This window comes from Athalia rosae, chromosome 7 (genome assembly GCF_917208135.1).
Source record: "Athalia rosae chromosome 7, iyAthRosa1.1, whole genome shotgun sequence".
NCBI classification, from domain to species: Eukaryota; Metazoa; Arthropoda; class Insecta; order Hymenoptera; family Athaliidae; genus Athalia; species Athalia rosae.
In genome coordinates this window covers 1558888-1582538 of record NC_064032.1, presented here as the reverse complement: position 1 = coordinate 1582538, position 23651 = coordinate 1558888, and the positions used below count along the sequence as shown (strand labels likewise).

The window sequence follows — 23651 nt, the reverse complement described above, 5'->3', positions numbered from 1 at the left end:
CGTAACACAAAACGCGAGATCACCTATACTGTTTTTCCACCTATCCCCCCCCCGCGCTGTTTCTCTGTCATCTAATTCAACAGGTGTATAAAGCTATACATATCAGAGTGTTTAAAAAAAAAAAAGGATATTTTTCTTCCTCTCGGAACCGTGCTCAAAAATTTCGTTCAGATATCGAACTGGGCCTCGTAAAGTATGAGCCCTTAATATTAATATTGAAATTGTCCGCATCGCACAGATCGAAGAAATATTAGTTAGATTACATCAGATAAGAGATCTGATTCAATTGCTGAAATAAGTATGCAATGATATTTGTGTAATAGGTATGTATTTATATAGGGAAAAAATTTTATACCATAAAGAAAGTTTCGCAACGTTCATCAAATCTTTAGTATAGGTTTCTGACTATAAAGTAAGAATTTTATCGCCACTGCACCGTAAGACGTTTCACGTATATTATGTGCACATGCATATACATGAGTTATATATTTACCCATAAACCGTATGTACACAAAGTGAGAGAGGGAGGGGGGGGAGGGGAGGGGAGGGGAGGGGAGGAAATTCTCGCTACGAATTGCTCCCTGCCGATTAACTTAATTAAACAATCATCTAATGAATTTACCCTCTGCCGCCTCGTTAAACGTACGTATAAGGTTATACTGTATGGTACATACAATGCATACACATACGCGCGCATGTACCGCATACAGTGCAGATCTATATACCTGCACGTCGGTTCCAATGAAAACGGCACGCGCAAGCGCCAAAATATACATGTCTATGTGTTACCCCTTTCTTCAACCCTCTTCCTCAATTTTCCCAAATTCTGAACTCATCTGCATGGAACCTTGGTTAGTTCTATTTCTTTGATCGGTTGGAATTTCACGTGGAAAAGGTATAGAATTTTTCTTCTAAAAATCTTCGAAAAGATACATTAGCTGATAGGTAACGCTAATTACTATATATTATTGTAAATTATTATTTTATTCGTCACTCACCAAGTTCATATAATATTATGAAGATCGTTGCCGGTCCTCCGAATCCGATGGACATTTATTTATTTTTTTTAATATAATTAAATGTGTAGATTTTATTTCTTTTTTGTCCCCCCCCGTTACCGTATTTCGCCTTTTTTATTAGAGATTATTTTTATGCAAAAACCGAAAAACTGTACATCCATTCGTTTCGTGTTTAAAAATAATTTTTTATATACGCAAGTCGATGTATATGGTTTGTATGTAACTCGTGTTATATACGTGCCTGTATATACAGAACATATACGCGTAGACTAGGAAAAAGACGCATGCGGAGAATCGCTTTTCCTTGAGATTATAATTTTTAGACAAGGTACTCGGAGATGAGAGGAGCAAAATTAGAATGAAAACTTCAAAAATTAGAATTCACATTTATCAGATCGTACTGGAAATTCGCATTCGTTTCTGTTCATTTTGTACAATTTTCTAATCGAAACTTATACGCGACGAAATTGCTGCTGCTCATGTTGCGTGTGGATGCGTATATACGTATTGTGTAGCACGTTTTATCCGCGAACAGACGAAAATTGAAAAATCGTAAAAAATCATTTTTCGTGACAAAAATTGAATCAAAAGTTGAACAATGCGTAAAATTTCATCGGCGTTTAATCGACGAGCTCAACAAAGAGCAAAAAAAAAAAAAAACCGTAGGGAAAAAAGATTTTTGAATGAATGGAAAAAAAGAACCAAGAGAAAGGGAGAAAAACAAAAACCCGGTCCAGACAAAAATCAAGCTGCTGCTGCAGCCTCAGAGCAGAAAAGAATAAGGGGCAGAAGCAGCAGCAGAATGAGATGAATTCAGCTCATCTCGCCCTCGCACTGAAGCTTGTGTTCGATATTCGAACGGTTATATTCTACCCCACCACTCCTAGTGTTACCCCGAAGTGTCGAGTAAGGGCGCACAAAATGGCTGCCTTCAGTTTGGACCTAAAGATGATACGCAAAATGGCGCCTGCGCACTTAATATATATACATGCGATATAAATATATGTGCGTACGGTATGTACAGGTATACGTATGTACATATATCGTACATACATATCCGTACCTACCTAGCTGCTAGCTCTTTGCTCGCGAGTTCCAAGTTATAAGGTAGTGGTGTTTAGGCGCCAGCACCAGCACCACCCCACCGCCACTACCACACCGTCAAAGTAAAGTAAAGGTAAAGCAAAGCAAGGAAAGTAAAGTAGAAGGCAAGGCTGCAAGGCGCCGGCACTTCATACCATGATTATTTCACACCGTTATGTATCGGGAACCATCCCTTAGGGGGTTCAAACGAATGTGCATGCGATGAGGGCGAGAATCTAATGGTGTGCAACCCTCACTTATTTCACTTCTGTATTTCTATAGGTATACACAAGCTCTACAAGATTTTAGGTATATACGGGGTGGCTGGTTTTAAGTGAAACACCTCAATGTCTAGAAAACTTTGCGGGATACGAAAAAAAAATTTCCCACAAAAGTTGTAGGGTTTGAAGGGGGGAAAAACTTGGTGTTTTTTTAAATTTTCCAAAACGACCTTGTCAAGGTAAAATCAAGGTCAACATGGTTCTTTCAAATGGAATGCCATATTTTTGTTCCGGTAATCAGATAGTGTGGAAAATTTCGCGTAAAACATACACGGGACTTTTTTTCATTGGATCAAAACCTGCGTAGACAATGGCTGTTTAAAGGTGGAAATTTCAGCGCGTTCAGCACGTCTATCGCCTGGAAAAAAAAGGTAGAAAGAAAATTCAAAGTTACACGTAGGTACGTACTAAACGGACTGCTATAATGCTGGGAAAGTTGGTTGCTCCGGATCAGGGGCATCTGTTGCTCACCACGACCCGCCAACAAGTGGTACCCTGCCGCCCCCCGACCCGAAAAATTTAATACCGGAATTCGCGAATTTTCAACCAGCCAAATGCGTGTATCGAATTACCTCCCGATCTTCGCATGAATGAAAAAAGATTTATGAGGAATTTTTACCTTTTCGTGTTTGTGTTTTTTTTTTTACATCACTTTAAACGGGTGAAAAAGCCTCGATATTCGTCGCGTCGAAGAAAAAGGAAACGAGAAAAATTACTGATCTTTTACATTCTGCGGCGCGTCAATAGAATTGAAAAAGTGATTCGATTCAACGATCGGAAAACTGATTAATTTTCAATCCAAACATAACAATCTTATCAGATCCGAATCAGATTATGCGCGGATTGTTTTCCCCCGTTTTCGATACTCGATCTGTACACACACAGTTTATGAGATCAATTTTTGGCAGAATTGCGGAAAGGAAAAAAAAATAAGAGAAATCAAAAATTCACCAAGAAAACGGAAATTAACAAACAGGGGAAACCGCAAACCGTACATTAGTTGTAAACACAAATAGGTTCATAGAAATACGCAACAGAACCAGAAGCTAGTTCCAAAGCGGAGTTCAGTTCGTTTCATTTTACTTCGTATGGGTGGGTAGGTCGGTCGGTTGGTTGGTTGGTATTGATTGCAACGGCGGCGCAGTCCGTCGTCGTCACACGCGTGTGTGTAACACGCAGAGAAACCAAACATGTAAATATGTACGTGCATACGCATACCTACCTACCCACCTATCGTATACATATTTTGCGAATAAATTTATCTATGTGTACGTACTCCGTAAGGGGAAATCGCGAACGCCGCGGCACGAACAAAATAGAGCTACAGTAGCAGCTGCCTAAAGTTAGGTATATGGCCTGATACATATATACATATACAAGTATATACAGTTATATACGTATGCACACGGTATACGGCAAAGTCAGCGCGATATTGTAGAGAGAAACACGCGCTCCCGCGCGCCAATGAGTAGTGTTACTGACCTACTTCACATACAACCCTTCTTCCCTCTTCTCCATTCCTTTCTTTTCTTCATTTCCCATATCCCTCGTGTGTCTTCAACGTTCGCGGTGTTTACACATACCCATCTATATTCCCCAGAATAATCCGTACATATGTATTCGATAATCAATTAAAAACTCGACGGATATATCCGCATTTCCTTTATTCACTCCGAATTTTTTTTTCATCTCTTCTAATCCGTCTCCGCGTCGTGAGATTCGACTTTACAATTCAGATGTACAAAAGAGGAGAAGAAGAGAAAAGGAAAACGGTGAAAATAAAAAGATTTCTGGGCGGCGGGAGGAGCCGTCGTCAAAAACGACGTGCATATAATATACGTCTGGACAATTTGATGTGCAACGCTGACGCTTAGAGGGGTAAAAGGACGAAAAATTGCGAAACGACGATGACACGTAGCGAGGGGTAACAAATCTCTCGAATGAGGTATCAAGTCGCCCCTTGTTATACCGAGAAAAAGAAAAAGAATAATGATAATGATAAGGCCGGAGAGAAGAGGACAAAAAAGGAGAATGTAATAAAAATGAAACGTATGCAGAGATGCGGGGTGAAAAAATATTTTTCGCGTCTCACTGACCAATGACTTCCATCTAACACTGTCTCGTTAGAGGTGGGAAAATCATCCCTCGCCACGACGAAATTCTAACGATTTATTATCCACGACGAATAATAACATACGACGAACCGATGCGCCGAGTTAGTGAGAATAAAAATAAGAATAAGTAAATCCTGCGTTTCTTCTCTACAACATCGAAGGCTACTGATTTTTCAATCTACAATTTATGGCGAACACGTATTCACTCGGATATATGATCTGGTAAATAACAGGGTGAAAATTTTCAAACGAACAAATTCGCCCCACATGCGGGGGCGTCATCTGCATACCACTTCGCGTAACATCCCCTTCTTGTTATGATCCTTCTACCGGGTGCACGCGTTTGATTTTCCCGCTCATTTCAACCCTCAAATTTCTTTTCCCCTTTTTTATTATACCCTCTATCTAGCCACCCAGATGAAGAAGGAAAAAATGAAAAGAAAAAAAAAAAAAAAAACCACGAGGTTACATCTCCACAAAATTGCAGACTCTAATTTTCTTTGATGACTGTAATACGAGGGCTATATAAGCATTTTTCATACCCATAGGCCACGAATGCAAAATTGTCGGGACGAACTCGGTGCGAAATTCGAAAAACTCATAGTCGCGGAAAGCCTTACAGGGTGAATTAAATGAAACATTTGAAAATCAAGTGAGATTTTTCTGAGCCCGTAATTCCATCGGATCGGGGAAGCCAGCTATGTATACGTAGAGAACAAGTTGCTCTTGATTCGCGTGAGGAATATCAGTTTCTTTTGAAAGGAGAGATGGAAAGAGAAGAAAAACGAGGAAGCGAATGAGAAAAAGAAAAAAATTCAAATTAATTTTCAGCGTATCGAAACATCTCCCCATGTCCCCTATCTTTCTCGATTTAATTCCTTTCGGATAAAAGTTGGGCGCCATGCGATTCCATCTCAATGTTATGTATATCCCCATGTATTCGGGGTTAAGTAGATCGACTTTAGTGGCACTCAGGTCACAGCAAGTGACCATTTAGAGCGAGGCGAGAACTGCGGGGTGCATAGTGCCTTGCAAAACCAGTCGGAAACCGTGTATATATATATATGTATATAAATTCATAGTACGTACATACGTATGTACACGTACACATGTACAATGGTGATGATATATACGCGTACATATACGTACGCCAAATGAAGATATATACACACATACACATCTAATAGGGGTGGAAGTGCGGTACGAGCACGAGAGAGAGAGAAAGGGAGACGTAAAATCGGTATAAGAATATTGATTTCTTATAGCCGTCAGCTGTGCTGGGCAGGAAATTGGAAAATAACGTTAATCACCCCCGCCACGCGCAACTTATTGTGTATTACAGCCCGTGTATACAGAAAAAACAGATCGCGGAACGAAGTCCGGTTTAGATTAAGTGAGTAAGTAAGTAAGTGTAAGTAAATAAGATCGGAAGGGGATGAAAAATTAATTATTATTAAAAAATAAATATAGTTATCCAGAATGTGCAGTTCACGTGATGTGAAGTATCGGAAATTTATAGGAAAATAAAAATTAGGTGAAACTAGAAAGGACGAAAACGAGAAAGAAATTTCAAAGTGGCGCTTGCAAATCAACCACGACGCATTGGTTTCAAGTTTCAAGTGTGATTGATGAGTATACTGAAACGAAAAATAATAATCATGCATAATCACGATCTGGTACACCGCTGCAGTGATTGAAATTTCCCATTTTCGTATAAATAAATACATATGTATGGGCGTTATTTACAAATGTTTTACACCAATCGCCGATGGTTAATTATAGTGTTATGTGTGCACATATCCATACGTATACGTACAGGCACTTGACGATTGATGGAGAGTTTTAAATTTATTACACGTGCTGTTGACCCTACTAGGTAAATACACATATGTACGTGTAGGTACATAGTTAGTGAACCCTACATATATCGCGGTATTTTGTAAAAAAAAACGAATAATCCATTTTTCGATGTACGATTCATTCGACGACTCATTGCGAAAAATGTAACGCGATGTGAATTCTTTTCATCGACTCGACCAGATTCTCAACGAGTCTTTAAATTTTTTTTTTTTTTTTTTTCATCCATTCTCACCCCACACATAGAGATTAAATTCAAAGTATATGAGGGATGAAAATATTCATTGGCTCTTTCCAATAAACTGCTTTATGACCAACAAGTTAGTCGGACCCCGATTTTCATTAGGGATTTACTGCTTGTTAAATATCATGAACATTAACCACGGTCTAGGGAGCGTCTCGTTCATTGTGACTCTTTTCCTCCTCTCTCTCCGGTTTTACTTTTTCTTTCTTTCTTTATTTTTTTTTTTTTGCTTTCTTTCTTCTTTGCCCTTTCCGGACCCCAAATGCTAACACAGTTCTGCGCTGTACTCTTACCGAAATGAGCACGGAAATTAGCCCCAAATAACGTAACCCCTCGCACCTAGGGTGACAAATTCATTCGTTCGTAGGCTATACTTTAGTTTGTTTATTCGTATCCCTATAAATTTCGTACACCCTACACACACGTGTACGCGTTAATACTGTAATCTCTGTACATAACTGTGTTGCGCAAATAATAAGATGGCCAAAGAAATTAAAATTACATAAAGAAGAAAGGAAAAAGGGATGGCTTTTCTACGATGATAATTTTTTTTTTTTTTTTTTTTGATAAAGAAAAGTCGTTTTTCGAAGTTTGTCTACCGAAGATGACGATTTTTATTTTCTACAACTCTCGAGAAAGTTAGAAAAAAAAAAGAGTGAATTTAATGAGAATAAGAATAAAAGAAAATGTGCGTCTACGATAATAGAAATTTATGGCAATAAAGAGTATTGAGAGAATCGTGTTTCAACGACCACATAGAAAAATGAATACACATTATTGGTGTGTATGTATACATAAAAGTATGTACGTATGTATATCTATAGATGTAGGGTGAAGGATCGCTAAATTATAATGATTCGACGGGATCGAATAACGTTGGAGTTCGTTAAGTTGATGTATACGATGATGATATGTGGGTGATGGATAATATGCCAACTATAAGGCACGGTTAAAATGTATGTAATCGTTCAAAGTGTATGTACACAATAGTCTTTTTGGCAGTACAGCCAAAAAAAAAAGCGCGATATTGTCGCTTGATATCTATCTATCGATCTATCCATCTGTCTATCCATCTACCGGCCATTCTCCTATTTTTGTTTACACACCATTTGGAAAAACCACCTATTGGTGTACCTAGTCATCCTGGTACACCGAACTACCACCTACGTCCCGTTCCTATTCGTAGATTGCTCTCTATTATTCCATCTATGTGAATGTAAATGTGAATGTCAGTGAGAACGTGAGTTTGGAACTCCATGAGCTGCACAACGACGACGACGCGCGTCCAGACGGCGTCGGCTATACGTGCGGGTTGCGGCGCCGAGCGTCGTACTGCTAACTATCGTCCTAGCACCCGCGTTGCCCGACGCCCACGCCTTTATTAAATGCCGTGTCTACACCCAGTACACGTTTTTCACGATAAAATTAAAGTTGCTCGAAAAAAAAGCGGCGAATTTTTATTTTTCAACTTTCTAGCCGGTTATAGCTTTTCATACTTTCGACGGTATAATCCCGAGATTGATTTTTTAGAGACCCGATGATAACGGTTGTGTTTATAAAACTATTCCGAATGAAAAACATATTCAGAAAAAAAATCAATCACTTGTTGCGATAGGGGGATCGGTTCCACACGTGGCAAGCTTGACGTGAACCGTATCACATCGAAAATTCGGACTTTTTGCCAAGAATCTTTGGGGTTCGACCAAAGACTCCGTTTAGAGATTTGCAGTAATTGATAACAAGGCATATTATGATAATAAAATAAATATGATTTTTAATACCATCCGCCTGGCTCCCCCAGGTCAAAAGAGTCCCTCTCAGATGAAACTTTGGTCAATCTATGCCTCACTTCACGACGAAACTTTTTTTACTCCGCCTCTAACGTACCTCTGAAGGAGTTTTCGAAGCACGCCGACAGTTTCTGAACTGAATGTGGAGAACAAAATTAAATATTAAAAACTGATAATGAATTCACATGTGACAATTGAAAATTCTGTTAAAGTAGTTACATATAGAACGTGAATATCATAACTCTTAGACTAGAGTAAATAATACCGAATAGCCTGATATCAGGTCTATTTATTCATGATAAAATGTGTAGCTGAGAATGGAAGCGAAATAGGTGGATGAAAGGATCACGACATAAAAGCATCGTGTTGAAAAGTCAGGTACTTAGAAGGTATGGCGGCTAGTCACTTCTTAACTTTTATATGTATATTTGTGTATTTATCAATATACACATAAATGTATATCTGACAACATGATGATTATACAAGAAATATAAAATATGATATTCATTCTCTAAAATCCACCTACATTATCTAAATTCTAACTATATAAAATTTGGCGTAGTTTTCAACAAATCCAATAAAAGTAACACGAATGGAAAAAAAAATGCTCGAACAAAAATTATAACAACCTATTTACATAATATACGATACGCAGAAGCCCACTTATATTTATTTACAATATAGTATAATAGGTACAGGTATTTCAAATCATCGAATTATTGATCGAAATAGTACGTCATTCAAAGATTAATAAATTCAACATTAGAGAGTCGATGTCGATTGAATAAAATTCAAAAAAAATCACAAGATCAATTGAGACAGAGAAAAAAAAAAAAAAAAAATGACTTTGATGTATAAACTGAGCCACGGCAACGTGTGACCGGATCAGCTAGTTATTTGATAAAAAAAAAAGGATCATTCGCACAATGTGTCGTTTGACGTAGACTGCATAAAAAATTTTGTTTGAATAATTTAAAAAAATACGCAACGTCGTATTCCAATAGTGAAACTACAAGCAACCGATAAAATTTGCATTCATATTCGCACAAAACTTCAAATACCTTTTTTTTTCAAATATTTGTCAAATATTATGTATTCCAAATTCAAAATTTATTTATATATTTTGTAATATATTATAGGATATCATAATATTGTACAGTATTTATATTTCTATTTTACGTGTAATTTATATTTTATATTTGTATATTAAAAGGCTAATTATCCTCAAAATCCCAAAATAAACGCGCAGTATTATCCTATCATTTATTTGTTCTTTTTTTCTGTTTTTCCCCCCTTTTTCAATACGGCGCGTACGATTAAGTATTTTAAAGCCCGCGATTTACAGATATCATAGGTAAATTGTGTACCAACCTAGAACATTGTATTGAAAATTCATGTCCTGAATTAACCAGTGGAATAAAAGTGGTGTAAAGCATAGAGAGCATCACAGCTTGCGCTGACGACTACGTTGAGCAAGTGAAATCACAGCATGAGCGACGAATGGCCAGAGAATCATCACAGCAAAGACCCGTGGCGAACACTCAGGCAATGGCCACCACTTCGGATATCTTCGTTCTAACACCTGTGCCTCCTAAAGTAAAAATATTCAGACAAAGACCAAAGCAAAAACTAGTGACTAAATTTTTCTTTCGAATCAACATACAAGCTGCGGAGAGAGTGCACTGAGAGCATGTCCTTCGAGGCTGCGCACGCGTGCAGTTATTCTATCGAGATCTCTTTGCAGATGTTGGACAGTTGCTGTAATTTGAGCAAAGAATTCTGCGTTTTTTCTATCGTCTTTTCTCTCCCTGGATCTTCCTCTCTCAGGTTTGACGTCGGAATTGATATGAACACGACCATTTGTGGTTGAATGATCCCTCGGTAAATCCATGGAACTTTCTTTAACGATGGTAGGCTGACCATTTATTTTTACATGTGAATTGTTATTAGATGAATTCAACTGCTGCTGTTGCTGCAGGGAATTGGAGAACTTGGCTCCATCTTTGTTAGATCGTTCAGGAGCAGACTGAAACAATTGATGCAAAAGATCTGTTGCCAGGTGAAATTAGTAGTACGATTAACAATTTTCTAGCCAAGATGAGCGGCGAAAATAATAACTCGTTTCAGCTGCCATGCCATGGAAACTATTAACCTTTACCTCACCGGAGATTTTTTCCTCCCCACTCCGTTGATCCATAGTCAAAAGACGCGGATAAATACTCAAATTACATTTGACATTCATTTCTAATATAATAATAATTTGCAGGCGATGTTAACAAAAGTACCAGTAAAACAAGTATCAAGAAATTTGTAAATGAAGGGTCAGAGCAAAAAAAAGCAGCAATCTTTCACCATTACCAGTCACCGTATTAGTTCCTGTTGAGCGGTCATTATTTTCGTCGGAGAGAAAGGAGTAGCTTGTAAATACAGCTGGGGCGATGCTCTCTTCAGACTACCCATTCAACTTCCATTCAAATAACAAAATTTAAATGACAATGGCAAAACGATATCAATACAGAGAACGAAAAAATTATGACAACCCGATGAAGGAAGTTATAATAGCTAAACAAAAGGGTTGACAAAAAGGAGTTTGCTAAAGACAAAGAATTTTGAAAGTTCAAATACAGAAGACAAATATCTACAGAGAGTGTTAAAAACTTTTTAACATGCCAAGAGGATTCGAAGCCACAACTTAACGAAAGTATTTACTCCTCATCGAATGTGAAATCCACGGGTATTGCACAGTGATCGGAGGTCCGCGTATTCACAGACTGCGATTCTTACAATCCAGTTGCACAGCTAGTCGATATTAACTACATACGCGTTACATACTACTGCTCAATACACATGCTACCCTAATTCAAGAATCACTACATAGTTTGCACAAAATTAGATGAACGAATATCAACAGAATAGAAAAAAAATAAAACAAAAACTACCATACATTTAAACAGCGTACACACCTTCCCTTTTCCATTGCAATAACTGTTCTAAATAACAAATCATACAGCATAAAATTATGTATGATTCCATTCACACACTATGTTATGTCTGCCAGTAGTATATATAAGTAATATAAAACCGATTACCCAGCATAAAACTTGTAAAAGTTATAATATGCAGATCAGTGAACCAAAACCTGGATTGTTATTTGAAAGGAAGTAAGGTTGAAGTGTGCGAAAAAAAGTGAACACATCTCAAACTGCTCATTATTTAAGTAAAAACAAGGACTCAAACGTATTTCAAATAAAAAGAGTTACGTAATATCGAAGTCATAGAGCGTGTTGATCCAACAAGGCAAATCTACACAGTCGGAATAACTTGTCAAGAATTGATAGAATTGTTAAAAGTGAAAGCAGTTTAAAAAGCGTCACGTAAAAAGTGCATCTGTGGTAAGAGGGCTTAACTTTTAGGGTCAGGCCGTTTGTCGCCAACCCACCACAGTTAAAAGAAAAAAGGTGGTAGTCGAAGAAAGCACTCACTTCAACAGTATCTATAAACACTTCTTCTTCTCCGTCGGTGTCAGGAGGTAATGGACTAGCACTGTGACTGCTCGCTGGACTGGTTTCCAAACTGCTTGTTATGTGTCTAGAAGCACCACGAACTCTGTGTGGTGATGTTTCTCTAGACCCTGTAATGAAGGTGGAATGAAAAAAGAATTACATTGTAGACTTTGGTTGAAAAATTTAGCAAGAAAAATTGTCGACTTTGGTTATTAAACAGGAACTTCGATATCCATGGCCCATCCTTACCTTCAGGTGCAATGTTATCATGTTTAAAATTTTATAACTTATGTAAATAGAGCCTCTAAATTTTAGCAGCACAAACCAATTGGAGATCCGGCGAGTGGGGAACCAGGCCGCGATCGTATTCTTTCCAGAACTGGGCCCACAAGCATTTCCAGATCTTCTGCGGGAACGCTGTCGTAGAATGAGTCCAGACTCCCCAGAAAATTCGCCACGTTGTCCGTGTATGACATCGTCTCGACAATCTTTGAAGAAAAGTGGAGAAGCTAAATCGATAATTAATATTTTTCGTTTACCTCTATATGCGACATCACGCACTTGTTAATTTATTCTTGATGACCATATATTAGTCACTGGTCTTAGATAAACAATGTAGATATCTACCTTCTTGAGTTCGTCTACATAATTATTCATAGCTTCAGTGCGGCTCATGTTGCCAAGTCTCGTCCAAGCATCCCATTTTGCTTTTCGCACAACTTCCCAAAATCCAGGTTTAGGCTGCTGACAAGGGCCTTCGGTAGCTTGCTTGAAGTAGGCATAAAACCGCAGCATAAGCTCATTGCTCGGCTGATATGCTCCTGAAATAAAAATATATAATTTGAGACAATTTGCAATGAAACAAATTTATTAACGCACAAGGTCAGTTTTCTAAATGCCAAGATAACGTGGCAATATAAATAAAGTTTATTCATTTCTTACTCCAAATATAATGAATATTCACGCAAACTGAGCATTAATCCATTCTAAATTGCTAGAATAAACCAGTATTGCCCACAATCCAAAGGTCAAAGACACAAATAAAACTGGGTCGCATCGGTCTTCAAGGGGCAAGATACAGAGCCCTTCTAGAAAATTTCCCGATCTACCTGATATTCGTAAAATGGATCTAACAATTGATAGGAATATCCAGCGGATTATAAGTAAGTGTGAAAGTCAGAAAGTGAGTTACACAGTTTCACCATTCGATGTGCATTACAAAACTTATACTTGATCAACTTTCTAGCAAGGTTCAACAGCTAAATCATCGAGAAAAAACTTATCTCAGATTAATTGTAAGAAGGAAATTATTTACCAAATAATACCAATATCAACTGAACCACTTTCGATTATCTAACTCTACGTTATCATCAAGTAATGGAGTTTTTCTACCAGTTTACCGATGCGAAGCAATTACTGTAATTATGTAATAAATCTATACACTGGCAAATTTATTACTCTGGAAAAATATGAATTTTGTTCCAGAGAACTCAGCTCTATTTTGAGCTATCCCAAGAGCTTATTATGGCGTTAGATTATTTACTTCATTTTTTGTAGCATATTGATGTTTGTCAAGTTTTAGTAACGGGAACCACTAAATTTTCAGTTTGGATGTACGCATAATACTATTTGATGCTAATACGGCTCAGTTTTTATTATTTTAAATCAAACAGCCGACGTTTGGTGCTGCCTTGACTTAATTTCATGCCTTTCACTTACGCAACTAACAGCTCTCAATCCCACAATCTTTCAATCTCTGAGTACACACTCCCCTGTTACAGGGATAATAATTCAATCGTTAATTTATAAAATTGGCCCAAAAAATTTACAAAACCGATTGCCAACTCAACTCTGTGGTACCCTAGGCTAGGTCAACGAACGCCAGCATTGGAGAGACTTCAGAAAAATTACGAAACTAGTAAAAAAAAGTTTAAGTAATGAATAGCTGTTGTGAAGCAAAGTATGTTTCAGCAGTGATAATTATTATAACTTTCAAACGTACATAAAGACACCATATTATGGGTCAGTGTCACTTTCCCCATGCACTTCTGTGAGCTTAAAACACAATACATACACGTGCATGCATTGAATACGAGTAAATAGTCCATCCAAAGGAAAGGTAAAAAGTGAAAGGTGGGGCTTTGACACACTGCGGGTGTGAAACCATCCATGCCACTAAGTGATTTATTCTAATCTGATTGTCAATCAGTCAATTAAAACTACGAAATCACCAAGCTCTCGTCTTTGTAAAATTCCCATGAGTTTATAATAGTACCTATCAAAAATACAAGGAATCCTTCAGTCAGAATTTTTCCAAGGATGAACAGGCATCAGTCAAGGACATGGATAAATAAAATCGACCAACATTGAGCTTTGATTCAAGTGATAGAGAACAGAGGTCACCGAATCAATCTAGTGAATAGAACATTTTCTAACAGTGTAATAAGAGATACAAATCCACCTTAAAAATAGGACAATTTCTCCCATTATATCGATGGTACAGCTCTTTAGTTTTCTAATATGCTATTTACTTGATAGTACAAAATTTTCAGTCTCAATTCAACCAGCTTGTAGAACTATTCCAAATATCCCATGAAATTTGAATGTAGGGACCTGGCTATACATAAAGAAATATTCAAGCAAGTGCATTCGGTAAAATACACGAATGCCAAACACATTTTGAAAATGTTTCGAAACAGTTAGCGATAAGAAACAGTCGAGCATTGGCTCACAATAGGAACAATGGATGGCACAATGTAGTTAATCAAACTAACAGCTGCAGTTAAATTGATAATTTCTCATTTGCAATAAGCTTAGATTTGTTAATAAAGTTGACGTAAATTACATTTGGTGATAGAATTGGCCTTGACAAAGACTTCTTTTTCTCAAAGACATAATTAATACAAAGTTGTTATTTGCCATCGATACACTGGTAAATATTCATGATCATTTCATATGTAATGTGGATACTACAGGTCGAAGTGCCGAGTGGTTGCACAAATATACAAGAAAAATGAACCTTGTACCCATATTTCAGGACTTTGTACCCCGAATGTCTGAAGAATTTGAAACAGTACAGGATGTAATCAACCTTCGATGATTTAATTTAAAAAAATTGGTCAGCACAAAATCTAAATTGATGAAAAAAGGAATGCGCAAATATCGTCCCGTTAGAATACCCCGCCGACAATGAGTCATTGATGTTTTGTTTTGGTTCTACGAGATAGAGCGAGTAACCAAAATATGCTTCACCTCTCTTAGCTAATTTCACGAGAAGCTCGCACTCGATTTGTAGGTTAGAACACGTTGTTACGGGGGCTAATAAATGAGTTTCCAGACAAACTGCAGCAAAAATAATACGGGCTCACCATTTTTTGGTAAATTCCTGATAACGTTTACCGCAGCGTGAAACTTCTCCTCAGTTGTCATGTTCAAACACGGTTTAATGAAAAGTTTAATCCAGTTTATTATATTTCCACTCGGGTTTCTTCACGTTCTTATCAACTGAACCTATTATATTATAGAAACTATGTCTTCTTTCGATCGTTACGATAATAAATTGATAACAAACTACCACCAGATTATTTTCAGGCAATTTACGGACGGTAATTGACGCAGTGGTTCAACATTCATGACCAACATGGCCGACTGACACCTTGCGTTGCGGACTTTCGGATACGGAATAAGTGAGAGACTCTCCGAGCGAAACGCGCAAGCGCAGAATCCTCGTGATACGCATCACAAAAACAAGTGAATTTGAATTACATATTCAAAATCGTACAACTTTGCAATTCGAACACCGCTCTTCAAATAAAATCATTGACTATTGATAATGTAATTATTCATGTAACCTGAATCTAATTTACCGCACATCGTTCAATCGCAAATATTAGAAATTACTTTCGGGAAATCAGACGGCGTGAAAATGAAATCTTTCGCGTGATAAAAACTATTATTTCCACCAGTTAAAACTATTGTATTAAATTACACGGTTTCATTATACTCCACGTCAGATAATTCCTTCGTTGCAAATGCCGCACAGTCGGTGTGATATGATAATGTAATTTGACGTCCTCAATGCGAGCTCGAGGCTAATCGTTATTCCCTATGCGTTTTTATCGTACGTACGGAATGCAAATGCATAAATACGCGCCCAATTAAGCCATTTGAACAGGAAAGTGGTCAACGATAATAGCCACCGCTTGATAAATATATTCCAATCAGTTAAAAAAAAATATTCATGTCACTGAGACTTCCGGCCATTGTCTTTATATTCTTTGAGAATTCGTGGATTAATTTTTGTAATATTCGATAAACCAAATATATATTTGCCCAGGATTTAATTCTTTTCAATTTCATTTTTTTAAGTGAAGGGTAAAATGTAATGCCCTCTATAACAGTGCGGTAGTTCGGTTTTAATTTGTCTAGTCCAATATATTGTCGTGGTCAATTAGCGTTTCTTATCAAATTAACGATCTGGACAGTTGTCTTATCTCATCTCACCTCTTATCCTAGACGTTTCTAGATGACCATTCTATACATATAGCCCTACTACTGAGATAGGCGGCCATAATATACTCGAATGAATATTCGATATTTGAAATGTGCAAAAATTGTAAATGAAAAAATAAAAGATTCAATTATATACCAGCCAGAAGAGAAACCTCACGAATAATTGCTAACAAATATAAATATTTCATTACATGTAATTGATCTAGGAACAAATCGATTATAAATTTAAACAATTGACCGCATAAGAATGGGAGTTGCAGAGATTACTTGCGATTAAATTTAGGATAAGTTTCCTATGAGTAAAATACAAATAATAAGATAAGATAATTGTAATTTTGGTGTCAGGTCTACCGCGCGCAAGGGAGATCGGATCCTTTGTGGGTGGTAAATCGGGGTCTATATAAAGCGCAGGAGCATCAAGAGCCACATCAGTTCGAGTTCAACTTTGTACCCGATTTTGCCCGAACCAATAATTCAAAATAATTAATAAGATAGTCCAAAATATGGAATAAAATTAAATTAGAAAAATAAAGAACATAAAAAAATGGTCAACAGCCCTCACGATTCTGTCACGGATGGCAAGTCAATTAATTATGCATGATCGTATATGGATTGCAAAATTTTAGAATTCGTTGTCCCTGTACACGTTCCATTTGTATTTAATTATTTCATCGTTTTTATACATTATTTTTTAACTTTTTTGTTATTTGTCTGCTGACTCCGTCATGGTTAAAAATATCGCAACTGAATAATACCGACAAAATAGTAGAAAAACTGGTTATACGAAATATTATCGCGTATTACATTATTTGTTACAACGCATCTTGATATTCCACTTCTATAATTATTTAATAGTTGCAGTTCATCTTTTTCTTAATCGCAGAATATTTGAACTTCAGATTCCTGATTTATGTCGCGTGGACTGTTGAAATTTTATTTTTATAATCGCACATGTATTATTTTTCAAAGTAATCATATGTGGAACATGAAAAAGAAAAATAAAAATGAAATTTCTGATAAAACGAATGCAAGATTCTGTAAATAGGTGCACTTGTATGTATGTCGCAAGACGATATATTGAGAAGCCTCTCGATATCAATGAAAATATCTATTTTCCTTTTTCTTTTTTAGTCTTTTTGTTATACGTAAGTTTATATTTGAATGATACATGTATCAATGAATACGTAAATATACGCATATATGGAACATTGCAACAATATTAAAAATTGTGCTCAAATATGAGGCATGAAACTACTAAAATACCTTTCACTCCGAATAAAATTTATAAAAAAAAAAATAGATTGATGAAAAAAGAAGTAGAACAAACTTGCCCAATCATGATATTCGTGATATCATTTGCAATAGTAAAAGTATATCATTTATAAACATTCAATTTTCAATTAAATTGGAGAATAATAAGAATTTCTACGTATAAAATAATATCGTGTTTCAGAATTTCTTTGGTATTCGTTGCGTTAACATTTTCAATGATACATCATATGCAAATGGGATCGCTGTGCGAATAATATGAAGAATTGGAAGAAAGAAAACCTCCGGGTGAAAATGGTCAACTTCAAGGGCTGCTTTAGAAGAACGTTGATCGTGACCCATGGAAAAATAAATATCATTCAAGGACGATACGTGCGATTTTGAAATTCGTCCAGTGACCTTTGAATTCTACGTAAAATATAACAACTAAAAACTGAAATTATCTAAACGAAAAAAAACCCGAAAATTCTCGAAAAAAAAAAACCATTTTAGGTGGCAAGAAATCAAATTACTGTATGTATAATAATACTGATAGAAAGAAGACTACGATAATTTTTCCCTAATTCGGTGAAAACTTTCCGATGCGTAATATGATCGATTATTGATTGATTTCTGTGATTTTGATTCATAAAACGTGTGGAAGCAAAAAAAAAAGAACCATATTTCTAACGCCATACATATAACGTTGCGGACAGGCAGTTCACCGTTTTCTTAAAATCTCTTGATTACAGATCTGGAAAAATGTTCCTGAACGCGATTAGCAGGCGGTTTGTTAAATCTGGTATATCACCAGGGTGCAGCATGACCATTGAAATAACAGCTTGGATTTGGATCGTTTATATGGTAACGACAGTCGTTACAGCTCAAAACTTTTACACGAACGGACGTTACGGAAAACGGCAAGATCCCGGGCAAGGTAAAAAATAAAAATTTTCAGAACAAACCGATCGCGAAACTATCTTCCTCTTTCTCCTATCGTTTTCTGTGTGCAGCTACAAAATTATACGCAAACTCGTGTAATTATCGACACAACGACATGACCGGACCTTGCAATCAAGTCCTCTGCGCCGAACTATAACTACCCTCTAACTATCTCCTAGTGTTCCTCCACCTTGTTTCTGACCCCTGGACGACCGGTCGTCAGACTTTCGTGAGACGACCAACCTCGAAACGCTTTGAACAACCTGAGATCTCTGTGCGGTGGATAAGATATTTTTTTTTCTATTCGTCAGGTTTCTCATTTTGGTCGGGAAGCAGGTATGGACGTAGCGGTGGTGCGGTGCCAAATGATTTACCGAAGAACGACGCCGATGACGAAACGTCGGTTAAAGACGTTGAGGTATCGCCTCGCATAGATAGATTCTTTTTGGGAAGTCGTTACGGTAAACGAACATTTTCGAACGATCAAAGGACCGACTCGCTGAAACATTTTGAAACTTCGTTAGATTTTCTAATATCTGTTGACCATCAAACAACCGAAAAAGAACAACTCGAAGTCCTCACCCAGGAGCTGAGTGAGAAATGCTTTTCCCAATTTACAAAAATTTCTATTTGTCAGAATAGAAGACCGATGTTAATCATTAATTATTTCAGAAAACAACGAAAACTTTGTCACGCTCAGATCCACGCCAGAGAATCGCTCAACACTTGTTAAAAATGAAGGATCTAAACAAGGATTTGCCTGTCTCTATACCGGAGTCACGAACCTTTATCGCTGTTTCCGCAGGTATGCAATTTTTTATTAGAAAAAATTATCGAAGAATTTTATTTTTTGCTGTACAAAAAATATGCCGAAATTACGATCTATGCCTATGAAACCGTTAGCACAATAGTCCACCGTTTTATTCCCTTTGAAACAACAAAGATAAAACAGAAGGGGGGATCTAGGGGATGAAAGGTAGGGCCGACAGTGGTAATACTACGCGTGAAATATTGCCACATTTCGGGTATCGACAGCCACCGTTGAAACGTAATCATATATGGTCCAACGGTATTTTAATTCGATACATTTTTCCCAATAATCGGAATATAAGCTTCCATTTTTATGCCCATTCGCAATTCGATTATTTTTGCTATATCTGATATATCTATCCCATTAACTAAGTATTATTCCTTCTCCACTCTCCTTCGGAAATAAAAAAACGCGTTTCCAAATGCAAGTTTAGATCAACTTATAAATAAATTTCGCAGTCATACCTACTTTAGCGTTATCTAATCCAGAATTATTGGAGAAAGAGAACAAAAAATACCACAACAAAATTAATTGTCTAGTATGAGCTTCTTGTTTCTCGCTGATTATAGATAATTGGAACGAGATAAATTCTAATGTTATTAACGATTAGTCAGATAAGGTACGTGGGAATCAAATAAAAAATCATGGAAGCGTTTCTCAAACAACATATGTCGGGGTGTGCTGAGCACTGGCCGCAACGTAAACTACATGTGTAATATAATTTTTTCGGCACATTCAAAAAATTCTCGTCATCGATGACAGACGATATGAAATTCGTCGACCGCTCTCTCTAGTGTATACAATAAAAAATATGTGGGTTAAATTTTCGAATTTTTTTGCAGAAGAACCAACGGAACCCAAGAATTGATGAACTAAAGCCACCCGCTGTAGAAGATTGGAGATTCCCTCGGACTAATTTTTGCTTGTGATATAAGTTATAAAATGTATACTGAGTTCGCACAAATGTTTTTTTTTTTTTCATGTCTTAGAAGCGCGTTTAAGTATATCGCAGCTAATTCCTCCAATTGTAATAACTGCGGTAATGAAACTAAAAGAATTTAGAACAGCTAGTTCGTAGTATCGAACATCCATCGATTGGATTTTCAGGAGGACACACCTTTGGTTATTTGAATAAAATACTTGGAAACTACGTCGCTATTTAATTATGGGAAGCAATGAGAATATTTCAAGTGAAAAATATAATTCGGAGCGTGCTCTACATGGTATTGAACTGACGGGCTGGTTGTTCAAGGCAGTGTATAGAACGCTGAGAATTTTTAATTTCTATTCAATTCAATGTAGCCGCTGTGAGCGGATAAGGCTGTACAATTATTATTATACACAAAGTAATAATTATTGAACAACATTTGTCTTTGACACGATGAACATTGGATTGTTTCATTCATCTTATAATAAATTAATAAGTAATAGAATTACCTTCTGTAGAATTATTGACCACCAGGAGTAGGATACTGAGAATGTAAGGTAGCCTGAAACTTCAACTCTGCACAATTTTCTTTTTTTTTTGTTTGTTTTCGCTTATTTGTACCAACGACGATCATTCATTACTCTATTTATCTCGCCCCAAGTCCAACGACACGTCACATCCAAAAATTATCAACTCTAGTGGACAACGAAGAATGAGAGTTATTCCACATCATGTATTTATCCCACTTCATCTGCATCATAGATATATTGAGCTGTCTCATGCCAGCACTCACATCTAAAAATACGAAATTCAGTCCTGGTTACATCAACGTATCCTCCGATCTGATGTATTCTCCGATATCTGCCTGGTGGAAGCAAATCGTTGACATAGGATCAGCATGCTTACAGTCTGCGGTACTCTTTGCCGCTACCCCGAAACCCTGGATAAAATACATGCAAAGTCAATAATAGTAGAGGTCATTTGAAGCAGCCATTCATAAGGGTCAACACTCACCAATGGCAAATCGTTCATGGAATAAACTACGACACCCTGATACTGTGCGGTGTTCTCTGTTATCCTTCCCAACCCAGATTTGGTAACGTGATGTCCATATAAGAACTGTTGCTCCGCTGATGATTTCAACCAGATTTTATGCTACAAATGAAGAATGAAAATTTAGATTGAGACAGTATCTAAAGAATTGTTAGAAATTATTGACTGACAATAGGATGTTTGAGCCATTTACCTGTGCGTATGGTGCAAGATAATGTAAAGCAGTGATGTGTAGTTTGAATTTGCCAGATTTAGTAAACTTTCCAAAACAGGTACCAAAGCTGACTAAATTTTCAGGAGCTACGGTGCTAGCAAGTGATAAAATCTTCTCTGAGACATAATAAACCCTTCCTCTCTGTTCTCGGAAACAATAAATACCATCTGGTCGATCTATGAGCAATTTGACATTAGCACCGATGCTGAAATAAAGAGAGCAAAATGAATTGATAATTTCAGTTGGTAGAAATTCATAACTTCAAATGTAAACAAAATATTAAAGTAGCTAATGTGCTTAACCTCAAACTTAATGTCGACTTACTATTTGGTTAGCTTCTCGAAAACAAGTTTCGTATTTTCTTCTGACAACCGTTTCATTGTAAATTATGAAGATTCAGTGAAAGTTGAAGAATTTAATGCTGACAGATGACAAATTTAAACGTCGTTTTATATCAATAAACTATATCCAAACAATTCACTGTTCCTCGTGGTCGTCTTAAAGCATGGTGTCCGCTGATTGAGGGCCTTCTTCGACTTTAGCCATCAACCATCAGTCGATAACATGAAATATAGATAATATGTAATTAACATTGTTTCTGTCTACATTTAAAATATCGAACAGATGGATTAAATATTATAAAACAATTAAAAACGAGCCCTTGTCTTTTCTTTGCGACTTTATGAATATGATGACTTGGTAGATCAATAAAGTAAATTGCATTCGTGGCTAGACAATCTGCAAACAAAAACTGATTATTATTAAAACAATAAAAATTATAAGAAAAATGATCTGTAAGAAGAATAAATCTATTAATGATTAAATTAATTTAATTTAAATAGACACATATTAAATAGATAGATTAGTATTAACGCTAGGAACCAAAAACTGGGTATTTAAGGGTGGAAGCTTTAAATTATCTTAATATATAATAACAGTCAGATCAAGCCCCGCGCACAAAAAGGTGCGACAGTGAGCAATCCAAAGTATTTTTCGAATGCCAAGTCCGCGCGCCGGTGCAGCGACGAATCTTGGATTTGTTTTCGCGACTTTAAGTTCCTGAAAGAAAACTCCTCAATACAAAAGCAGATAAATTTTCAAAGCGCCTTGCAAGATGGCAAGTCACGCTATTTGTTTTATTTCAAACAATGTTATTACTACCCCTAAAACCAAACAAGCAAACCCCATGCAAAACAGATCATGCGATTCCTCGTCTTCGCGCTATATACCCGCGCGAGCAGCGTCAGACTTGGAATATTTATGCTAATGGAAATCGAAGAAATGCAATTTTTAATCGCATCCTTCTATTCCAATTAACATTGGGGAGTGGAAAGGGGGAAGGTTTGAAAATTTGTGGCGTGGCGGTCGGTGGTCCTCTTCGACGCGACGTCTTCGAGCTCAACGTCCACCTCACTTCCATGCACCACGGCTGGTACGGAGAGCAAAGCGGACGCATTTTGCCCATTCCAAGTGACCGCAAATATTACAGGGAAGCAAAGAACTCAATCTAATTTAATTTATTAAGTTGGGAAAGAAGAGTGTCTATCAGATCTCAGCAAAGAGACCTAAGAGATCACTTGAAAAGAATTGTGAGAAAAATATAAGATGAAATATTGCAAAAAATAAGCTAACGCAATTTAATGAACTCTACTCAATTGATCACTTGGAATTGCTGTGGACAGAAAAGTTATACACTTCCGATTTCTTGCCTACCCATATTGTTCAGCCCACATCCCACCCAACGGTTAAAACTATGACTTGCACACTCGCACTCACATACTGCACATACATACCAATTAGAGACCCTTCGCGAAACATGAATTTACCTATACCTGCCTTTCACCTATATTTATCCAAGAAATGATTTTACTGACGAAAACCCCCGATTCATACCAGCGCCGGCGCTCCGACATATTCGGTTCACATTCACATTGTCAAACTTTTGACAACTGACTCTACAGAGAAAAAAAAAAAATAGAAAAAAGATCTTCTCAAAGTGTAAGTGTGTTCAGGCTGCCCAAGCCTCGGCAGAAGCCGTGATTTTGAAGAGGT

The 23651-nt window shown here is 36.9% G+C and overlaps 3 protein-coding genes across 8 annotated transcripts; 1 reads left to right on the top strand and 2 right to left on the bottom strand.

The window, feature by feature from the left end:
• Window positions 1-8797: 8797 nt before the first annotated feature.
• Window positions 8798-20980, bottom strand: LOC105683611 (acyl-CoA-binding domain-containing protein 5). 3 transcript variants are annotated; one of them, XM_048659109.1, is made up of 6 exons: window positions 20842-20980; window positions 12519-12712; window positions 12217-12400; window positions 11871-12019; window positions 10052-10414; window positions 8798-9979 (listed from the first exon to the last, which is right to left on the bottom strand). In XM_048659109.1, the coding sequence occupies exons 2-6, from the start codon at window positions 12684-12686 to the stop codon at window positions 9833-9835; spliced, it is 1011 nt and encodes a 336-aa protein (XP_048515066.1). In that variant the 5' UTR covers window positions 12687-12712; window positions 20842-20980; the 3' UTR covers window positions 8798-9832. The 3 variants fall into 3 exon arrangements, with proteins under 3 accessions (XP_048515066.1, XP_012251770.1, XP_012251771.1); XM_012396347.2 differs by lacking the exon at window positions 20842-20980 and adding an exon at window positions 15260-15570; XM_012396348.2 differs by lacking the exon at window positions 20842-20980 and adding an exon at window positions 15260-15568 and having other exon boundaries at window positions 12217-12379.
• On the top strand, window positions 16675-20423 carry LOC105683582. 3 transcript variants are annotated; one of them, XM_048659111.1, is made up of 6 exons: window positions 16677-17548; window positions 17857-18185; window positions 18404-18588; window positions 18905-19186; window positions 19266-19398; window positions 20247-20423. In XM_048659111.1, the coding sequence occupies exons 3-6, from the start codon at window positions 18414-18416 to the stop codon at window positions 20278-20280; spliced, it is 624 nt and encodes a 207-aa protein (XP_048515068.1). In that variant the 5' UTR covers window positions 16677-17548; window positions 17857-18185; window positions 18404-18413; the 3' UTR covers window positions 20281-20423. The 3 variants fall into 3 exon arrangements, with proteins under 3 accessions (XP_048515069.1, XP_048515068.1, XP_048515067.1); XM_048659112.1 differs by lacking the exon at window positions 17857-18185 and having other exon boundaries at window positions 16675-16981; XM_048659110.1 differs by lacking the exon at window positions 16677-17548 and adding an exon at window positions 17571-17773 and having other exon boundaries at window positions 17857-18588.
• LOC105683583 (60S ribosome subunit biogenesis protein NIP7 homolog) lies at window positions 20665-22152 on the bottom strand. Of its 2 annotated transcripts, XM_012396274.3 has the most exons (5): window positions 21924-22152; window positions 21579-21804; window positions 21347-21487; window positions 21126-21272; window positions 20665-21027 (listed from the first exon to the last, which is right to left on the bottom strand). In XM_012396274.3, exons 1-4 carry the CDS (start codon window positions 21977-21979, stop codon window positions 21153-21155), a joined length of 543 nt encoding a protein of 180 aa, XP_012251697.1. In that variant the 5' UTR covers window positions 21980-22152; the 3' UTR covers window positions 20665-21027; window positions 21126-21152. The 2 variants fall into 2 exon arrangements, with proteins under 2 accessions (XP_012251697.1, XP_012251696.1); XM_012396273.3 differs by having other exon boundaries at window positions 20665-21272; window positions 21924-22151.
• Between the last annotated feature and the right edge of the window lie 1499 nt (window positions 22153-23651).

Coding starts and splice junctions, on each gene's coding strand:
- LOC105683611 (XM_012396347.2), bottom strand. CDS start 15,320: ATGACAACTGAGGAGAAGTTTCACGCTGCGGTAAACGTTATCAGGAAT. Junction 12,401..12,518: donor ATGTAGACGAACTCAAGAAG/GTAGATATCTAC, acceptor TTATCGATTTAG/CTTCTCCACTTTTCTTCAAA. Junction 12,020..12,216: donor ACTCGCCGGATCTCCAATTG/GTTTGTGCTGCT, acceptor CCTTCATTACAG/GGTCTAGAGAAACATCACCA.
- LOC105683582 (XM_048659112.1), top strand. CDS start 18,414: ATGTTCCTGAACGCGATTAGCAGGCGGTTTGTTAAATCTGGTATATCA. Junction 18,589..18,904: donor ACGGCAAGATCCCGGGCAAG/GTAAAAAATAAA, acceptor TCTATTCGTCAG/GTTTCTCATTTTGGTCGGGA. Junction 19,187..19,265: donor AGTCCTCACCCAGGAGCTGA/GTGAGAAATGCT, acceptor TAATTATTTCAG/AAAACAACGAAAACTTTGTC.
- LOC105683583 (XM_012396274.3), bottom strand. CDS start 21,979: ATGAAACGGTTGTCAGAAGAAAATACGAAACTTGTTTTCGAGAAGCTA. Junction 21,488..21,578: donor ATCTTGCACCATACGCACAG/GTAAATGGCTCA, acceptor CTTCATTTGTAG/CATAAAATCTGGTTGAAATC. Junction 21,273..21,346: donor CCATGAACGATTTGCCATTG/GTGAGTGTTGAC, acceptor TATTTTATCCAG/GGTTTCGGGGTAGCGGCAAA.